The 9,267-nt window shown below is 36.1% G+C and overlaps 1 protein-coding gene across 6 annotated transcripts in view; it reads left to right on the top strand.

Moving 5' to 3' along the window:
- Window positions 1–8,014, top strand: part of LOC124798656 (solute carrier family 52, riboflavin transporter, member 3-B-like) — a 113,819-nt gene extending 105,805 nt beyond the window's left edge. For all 6 annotated transcript variants that reach the window (XM_047262155.1, XM_047262158.1, XM_047262156.1 and 3 more), the window contains exon 3: window positions 7,655–8,014. In XM_047262155.1, the coding sequence (XP_047118111.1) occupies window positions 7,655–7,849 (195 nt within the window). In that variant the 3' untranslated portion in view covers window positions 7,850–8,014. The remainder of the gene's footprint in view (window positions 1–7,654) is intronic.
- Window positions 8,015–9,267: the final 1,253 nt, after the last annotated feature.

Consider the following 9,267-nt stretch of genomic DNA (forward strand, 5'->3'; position numbering starts at 1 on the left):
ATGCGAACAGCCCCTGAAGGCCCACAATGGTACTGAATGGCCACCATGTCATTCTTAGCCCTTAGGCATCACCAGATGCAGATACAGAGGGGCTGGTCGTCAGCACACCACTCTCCCAGTCACTGTCAGTTTTCGTGGCTGGTGCTGCAACTTCTCAATCAAGTAGCAAGGGCAGAGTGCACCTCGCTTGCCAACACCACTCGGGAGACCCAGACAGTGACCAGTCAAATTGCTAGCCAAGCCCAACTTTAGTGACCTGGAGGGAACTGGTGTTACCACTGCAGTGAGGCTGTTGGCCAACGTGATATGTAAAGATTTTCTAAAATATATAAGCTTTGTATACATGTGAAAAGTGTCATCACATACCAAAGTAATAATGGAGCATACATTCCATCACCAATACATTTGTCATGTGCTTCTCAGGAGATACGATTCATTATTTAGATAAAAAAAATAATAAAAAAAGAACCCTAAGGTCATTTTGTGGCACTTGCCACTTATGATGCATGTACCTGTGATCTGTACATGCTGCACCAACTTTTGCAGGTGTTGTGGAACTGTTCATACTTCGGTTAGCTTGACACCACGTTTCTGCTTGGTTTTAATTTTCATACATAGTCGTGTACAAAGTACAAAAACTAGAGTGAAGAAATGTCAATCATTATGAGTTCATCTCTATTGTGGAAGACTTGTCGAGTGCAACCACACCCTTTGCTATCGTTAGACAAGTATTGGTTGCATCAGATTCAGTTTTGTACATGATCACGCTGGAAGGAAACTGCTAATTTTTAATGTTTTATGTTGTGGGACACATTGTTTATTATTAGCCACTTATCTATCTCACTTTTCATATGAGATAGCTACCATATTTTTCTGACTTCTGAAAGTTTTACTGTAAGAATTTGTAGAGAAACTACCCATTAAGACCAATTAAAAAAAAAAAATAAAAAAATAAAAACAAAAAAAATTTCACTGATATATATCATCAAATAATTTTGATCTGACCGACCCCATAGTTCAATCATCATCTCCAGAAAATAAATGTTGTAACAATTATTTAATGTATTCATTGCCTGCATCTGCAGGATTATTCTGCAACTCTCAATTAATTGCCCGGTAGAGGGCTCCTCGAACCATCTTCAAGCTATTTCTCTACTTTTCCACTCTTGAATGGCCTGTGGGAAAATTGAACACTTAAATCTTTCCACACGAACTCTGATTTCTCATATTTTATGACGACGATTCCTTTCTATGTAGGCAGCTACCAACAAAATATTTTCACACTCTGAGGAGAAAGTCCTGCTGCAGTGACGAACTCCTTTGTTTTAACTATTGCCAACACAATCCATGTACCATATCCATTGCAAACACTCCTCTCTTTTGTGCTAGTACAAAACGAGCTGCCCATCTTTGAACTTTTCTGATGCCCTCAAACAATCCTACCAGATGCAGATCCCACACCGCACAGCAATCCTCCAGAAGTGTGGGGGACAAGTGTAGTGTAAGCAGTCTCTATAGTAGTCCTGTTGGATTTTTTAAGTGTTCTGCCAATGATTCCCAGTCTTTAGTTTGCTTTATCACAACATGATCTATTTGAGTGCTCCAATTGAAGTTATTCATAATTGTAATCCCTAAGCACTTAGCTGAATTTACAGCCTTCAGATCTGGGAGACTTATTGTGTAACCAAAATTTAGAAGATTCCTTTTAGTATTCATGTGGATGACTTCACACTTTTAATTATTTAGAGTCAATTGTCACTTTCACACCATACAAATATCTTGTCTAAATTGTTTTGTAATTTGTTTTGAGCATATGATGACTTTATAAGATGGTAAATAACATCACCTACAAACAATCTAAGAGGGGTACACAGATTGTCTCCTTAATCATTTATGTAGATTAGGAACAGCAGTGGCCAATGGCCTTGCCACAGTGGATACACCGGTTCTCGTCAGAGCACTGAACTTAAGTGCTGTCGGGCATGACCTGCACTTGGATGGGTGACCATCCGGTCTGCCATGAGCTGTTGCCATTTTCTGGGTTGCAGTCAGCCTCATGATGCCAATTGAGGAGCTACTCGACCGAATAGTAGCGGCCCCGGTCAAAGAAAACCATCTTAATGATCGGGAGAGCGGTGTGCTGACCATAAGCGCCTCCTACCCACAACCTCAGCAAAGGATAACACAGCTGTCGGGTGGTCCCGATGGGCCACTTGTGGCCTGAAAATGGAGTGCAGGAACAGCAGCAGGCGTATACACTTCATTGAGGCCAGATATTACTATACTTTCATTTTACTTCATCGCTTTCTGCTAGTTACTTCTTCACATGAAATCATGAATCCAATCTCACCACTGAGAAGATACTCCACAGACAAGCAATTTAACTAGAAATTGCTTCTGAGGAACAGTGTCAAAGACCTTCTGGAAATCAAAAACATATGGAATCAATTTGATATTCCCTGTCAACAGCACTCTTTACTTCATAAGAATAGAGAGCTAGTTGTGTTCAACAAGAATGATAATTTCTGAATGTGTGTTTGTCAATAGATCGTTTTCTTAGAGAATTCATAATGTTTGAATGCAGTATATGTTCCAAAATCATACTGCAAATCAGTTTCAGTAATATAGGTCTGTAATTCGACAGATTACTCTTACATTCTTTCTGTCACTAATTAATTGATGATTGTATCAGTGAATAAACATATTTGAAAATTTATCAACCATTTTTGCCTCCATCATGATACTATGTTCTATTTTTTATTTCCACTTGATGTCGCACCATTTGGATTTGTCTTGCACTTTACTATGTGTAGAGCTACATGTGATTCTCAACAAACTAGTCTAGACAAGAACGAATAACTGATTGAAAGAATAAGTATCTCATCTGTTTATTGTCTCCAATGGTATGACAGACTATAAAAGTGTATCCAGCAAATAATACTGGTACACCACATAGTAACACTATTGTTTATAGCAATAAGGCAAATTTATATTCTGCTGGGTACCTTGAGCTGTAGGAATCCAAAGCAATGAAGAAACCAACGCATTGGTGATATACAGGGTGAATCAGAACTGCACAGACAGAATTTTGGAGCGTGTTCAGTGATACAAGCATTATATTTTGGGTGACCTGTGGTCTCTGGTATGTTCATTAGAGAATAATAAAATAATAATGATTTATTTGTATTTGCTACCAGAATTATCACTGTTTCTGCAAAAATACTTCCACAGCAGTGAAAACACGGGTAATATGGAATCGCCAAAACACAGTAACACAAAAGTATCTGGTTATTCGTGGGAAACAATGTACACATGAAAAACCACTGTGATGTGGCTGCCATCACTGCAGGTGCAGCTGAGAGTAGTGTCATTGTGCTCCTTTCCCAATCCATTGAATGACTCTATAAGTGAGATGCACATTGGTATCAGTATACTTACCATAATACACTGTATCACTGTACACAAGTTGAGACAGTACTGAATGCAAGATTGAGCACAGAGGAAAGTAAGTCTTACTATTCTTGACAGCAAGCATCACGAGTGAACAGAACAAATTGGTTTGCAAACAAGACACAGCACACACTGTTGGCATTTGCACTTTGTGCAGATATTTTAAATGAAATATCAATACAAGGGATAATAAATCAAACAACATTGATTTACTCTGTAATGAGCAACCAGAAACCAAAGTCCCTTAAACCAAAGTATTTCATAAATATCCCTAAACAACCTTTGAAATTTTATAGGCTTAGATCTGGTTCACAATGTATACGTATTTCAGCCTGGTAAGCTAGTCCCAGTTAAATACAATCCCATCGTTGAGGATGAAAGAAATTTATCAACAGTGTCTGAAAGTAGTTAAGATTGAAAATCAATTTTCAGGCATTAGAGGATGAAATGTCAGCCTATTAAAAGACAAGATGTACATTTAACAAGGTTAAAGACAGGGCACTGCCCTGTAATCCAAATTTAACTCCTCTGGAGAGATGATAAATCAGTTAACAGAAACTACAGTATCCAGTCTCAGTGCAACTCATTTTAACTTCTTGTGCTTGATACGTAAACAAAAAGATACCTTTGCATTTGGAAACTTACCCTCACATTTGGGTGACGTAAGAATGAGTGGAGCGAAAATTTTGTAATTCTCACTCTCTCTCCCTCTACATCTATGTACATACTCTGCAAACCACTGTAAAGTGCATGGCAGATGGTACTCAGCATGGTACGACATGTTTGGGTTCTTCCCATTCACTTCACATATGGAGTGGGGAAAGAATGACTGGTTAAATACCCCTGTGCATGCTGTAATTAGTCTAATTTTGACTTCAGTGGTTATGAGAGCAATATGTAGGGAGCTGAAGAATGCCTGTAGCTTCTGCACTTGATATTGGATTTGAAATTTTGTAAGTAGGATTTTGCGGGATAATTTTCACTGATCATGAGTCTGCCAATTCAGGTTTTTCATTTCTGTGATTCTGTCCCATGAGGCAAAAAAAGCTATGGTCATTCATGACACCCATCCTTTTCTGTGTTCAATATGCCCTGTTACTCCTGTTTGGTATGGGTCACACGTACCTTAACAATATTTTAGGATGGGATATACAAGTGATTTGACATTCTCCTTTGCAGACAATGGATTTTTCCAGTATCCTGCCAATGAACTTACATCTGCCACCTGCCTTAGCTATGACTCTGCCTATGTCGTGATCCTCTTTTAAATCCCTGCAAATTGTTACACCCTAGGATTTGTATGAGCAGACTGATAGGACTCGAATTGTGAATCATTGATTCTGTGGTCATTGGATACTACAATTTTCTTTGTAAGGTGCATAATCTTATATTTATGAATATTTAAGGCAAGTTACTAATCTTTGCACTATTTTGAAATCTGATAATATTTCAACAGTATTATTTACTTATTTATTTATTTATTTATTTTAAGGCAGTACTTCAATATAAATAACAACATAATCTGTGAAAGTCTGATGTTACTTTTAATATTGTCTGGTACGTCATTAATACACAACATGAACTGTAAGGGTCTCAACACACACTCTTGATTCATATCTGGACTTACTTCTATCGATTACCCTCCATCCATGATAATGTTTCACATTCTCCATTCAAGAAACGCTTAATGCAGTCACAAATTTCACTTCACACCCATTGTGATCATGCTTTCTATAATAAGCAGAGGAGTGGTACTGAGTCAAATGCTTTATAGAGGTCGAGAAATACTATTTACTTGGTTGCCATGACCTACGACGTTTACGTCGTCATGCTCAAGCACAAGTTGAGATTCAAATGATAGATGTTTCCCGAATTCATGCTGGTTGGTATGGATGTCATTCTGTTTGAAGTACCTCATTATGTTTGAATCAGAATATGTTGCAAGACTCTAAGATGAATCGGCATTGAGGGTATTGGATGGTAGTTTTATCGGTCTGATTTGTGCTTCCTTCTAGCCACTAGGCACCATCTTTGTGTCTGTAGTATATAATGATAGACATCTACCTTTGTAAATTGTAGTTTTAACACATTTCTAAGCAAATTTCTCTTTGCCTTTAACAGATGTCTCCCAGCAGAAACTGAAATAATAGTGCCACTGGCGTATGAAAGGAACCCTAAGTAAAAAAAATGCATTGAAACACCAACCAGTTCAGAGAGAGAATGATACAAAATGGCCAAGATAAACAAATATATGCAACTAATTTTACATTGTAGAAAGTAATGACCAGATAGTCCATGGACACCAAACACATAGCAAGCTATTTTCACAATCACTTTCTGAATATAACTGATAAATTTTGTATGGTCAGGTTAAAAGAAAAAAAAAAAAAAATCACAGTATATGTGACAAGCAGTGTCATAAGGATTCAATCAATTTTAGGCCACTCAAACTTGTTCCAGGAAAACTGGGAAGGTAATTAAACCTAAAAAATTTTTTAAAAAATCATGGAGCCGGTAACATTTGAAGCAAAATATTACAAGCACAATTTTATGATCTAGCTCCCGTACTCAGTCTTATATTTAATGCGTAACTTTCACTAGACGTCTCTGACAATAGGCTGAAGTACATCATTGTTAAACCTTCTTTGAGAAAGTAGGACAGATATTAGTAACTACTGCTCTGTTTCACTATTAATTTCTTTCTCAAAACTTTTGGAAAAGTTAATGTATTCAAGAATAATGGTGCATATCTGCTAATATAAGATTCTGAGTCAGCCATAATTTGGATTCCAGAAGGTCTTCTCCATGGAACATGTAATACAGCTGTCAGCCTAACCCCTACCACCCACTACCTACTGTAAAAAAAAGACATAACAACACATCACCCTCACAGTACATTTACTCTCTTATGGGAACGATCAGGCACAGTTTCAAAATAATAGCATCATTCATAGATAGAACATAAGAATAAAAATGACCTTGGCTACCCACAACCCATAACTGTACTCTTGCACAGATAGAAACAAAGTTTGCAGTTATAAAAATATTTTACCACCTGTGTGCTGGCAGATAATTTTTAAAAACATAGACAAATTTCTGTGTACACAGTATGTATGTGGTTAGCTTACATTTATCAAATTTTCGATGTAGATTAAGATTTTAAAAAATCCAATTATGTAAATGGCCAGCATATAGCAATGCTTTCATAGAGAAAATTTATCTTCTTTGTAAATCTATTGACACATTACAGATCTCAGAGAATCATGCCATGCCAAATATGAGCTGTGGAACATAAGAAAACACAACTAAACCCTTACTAGGGTATTAAAACTTTCTACCTTACTTAGATAAGATGGTGCACTCAAAAATTTCCAATTTCTATTTTTTTTCTGTATAACCAACAAAATCCTTTTGTTTTAACTGTTCATAGCTCAGGCTGAGCCATGTACTTGGTGCACATTTCTGGAATAAATGCTGAATGAAACTGGCAGACTATATGCAGCTATTGTCACAGCAAATACACGTGTTATCAAGCAATATAATTATGACCTATTCAGCCTTGTAATTATAAAGACTAATTATATTTATATTGTCATAGTAAATGAATTGATCACTAATTCCAGGCTCTGTTATTGTTTACATTATTTAAAATTTTATTATAACTATTTTACATATCTTTGACAACAGTTATAAAGGAAAAAGTACTTTCACATTCAGCATTTACAAAGATTCATTCAGATTTGGAACTATGAACTATCAGTATATGATGGAACCATTCTGCCCCATGCAAAACTACTGTTTTTCTAGTTCTTTCTTTTCTCAGACGAAAGTAATTCTTTCCAGAAAATACTGATTTGTGTTGCAAAAACCCACAGTGGGAAATTAAGCTATTAAGCACAACAATAATCGGTCAACAATACAAACAGAATGAAACAATGAGACTGCTGACGTGTCATTTTCAGTACTACACAAATGCTCTGCACTTACTGTGTATGGGAAAAAAAAAAAAAAAAAAAAAAAAAAAAAAAAAAAAAAAAAAAAAAAAAAAAAAAAGCTTAGTGTTAGACAGGTTTGCAGTGCATAAATTTTTACTGATTCACACAGCACTCAGATAGCAACACTTTAATACGGAAGTTACATATCTGTATCGAGTTAGTAATATAAGTAAAACAAAGCCTGATCTTTTTCCTCTTGTTTCTTTCAGGTTACTTCATGGATCCTTTTCACGGGAGGCATTTCCTACATCAAGATGTCAATAGCATCTCTGTTTCGCCGAGAGGAAGGTCGAGCTTTGGTCTGGTGTGGTGCAGCACAACAAATGGGTTCTGCTATTGGATCTGTTGTTATTTTCATCTTAGTTAATTATTCAGACATTTTTCACTCTTACAGCCCATGCTGACACCAAGTTGAAATTATGTCTCAGGTTTTAAACTCCTGTACAAAGATCAGTATTATACATTTGCCTGTATGAGTATTATGACTGGTTGGTTATGCGATGACTTTTGTAGTGTGTTGTATATGAAATTTTTTTTACATGTAAAATAAATTATTCTTTTTTTAGGAACTTTGTTGTTAATGATTTACAAGGAGATAGAACTCTGAAACAATAACATGTACCATTTCAAAAAGACCTCTTATGGGTAATTCTTCAAAACTACAAAATTTGTTTCCGATGATATTTCTTTGTAATAACCCACACTAGTGAGACAAACCAGCAAATACTGAAAAATTGGAAAAAAACATGTTTTGAAATCTGTCCACTCTTCCATATCAACTTTTTTTCGATATGCACAAAATGAATTATTTCATTCCATGACTTAATAACATTCAAATCAGAATATTAGCCACACACAATGAGGTATTTCATTGTATCAAATCTACTAAACTATACGTGAGACTAATATTTATTATATAATGGCATTATTTAACAAACTATTTTTGCATTCCTTTCTTGTTCCTCCATTTTTGGATCATTTCTACTCTCTCAACCTATTTACTTATTTAAATCAATGGGAAACTACTAAGCTATTTATAACTAACTTTTAGAAAAACACTTCTTGTATAGCATAAATATTTATCAAACTGAAAGCCATAACCCAATAAAAAGTTCTCTGTAAACATGCAACGTATAATTCGGTTTAAATCCCAAGCTTTTAAGACTACCCCCATCATTGTCAGAGGTTAAGTAAAGGACTTAGACCCATGTTTTACTCAAGCAGGAAAATTAAAGAAATCCTGCGAGCTGTTAAATACAATCTCAGCATGGGAGAGCCAAGAATTTATAATATTCCTTGCTAGTGTGGCAGCAGTTACATGGGCCAGTCTATATAGGCTTTCACCAATTGATGTGTTCAAAATCACTGTCTCCTGAAGTACAGAAATACTGAAAAATTAGTGGTGGCTGAGCACAGCTTTTTAAATGGACACAAGATTATGTTTGAACATATGAGGATTCTGGTCCATGCTTCAAACTATTTAGACTATGGAAATTAGACTCTGTGATAAAAAATTCAGTAGAGACAGCAGTTATGCACTTAGCAATGCATGGAAGCATGCATCTTTGGACATAGTGGGCACCACCTCAGTACCCCCTATTTCTGTTATGTCATCATGATGTACTCCAGCTAATCAGATACCGTTGTTTGAGCACAGAAGTGCGAGCCTTGCCATTTCATGACAGTCAGATTTAGCCCCCATCGATGATGGAGGTAGTCATTGAAAGCTTGGCATTTTATCTGAATTTGATGCAGCAAGGTTACTGAAAACTTTTTATCCAAGTACTCCATTTGCAAAGGACTTCATAACCATAACCTAATA

The sequence above is a fragment of the Schistocerca piceifrons genome, chromosome 5 (genome assembly GCF_021461385.2).
Source record: "Schistocerca piceifrons isolate TAMUIC-IGC-003096 chromosome 5, iqSchPice1.1, whole genome shotgun sequence".
NCBI classification, from domain to species: Eukaryota; Metazoa; Arthropoda; class Insecta; order Orthoptera; family Acrididae; genus Schistocerca; species Schistocerca piceifrons.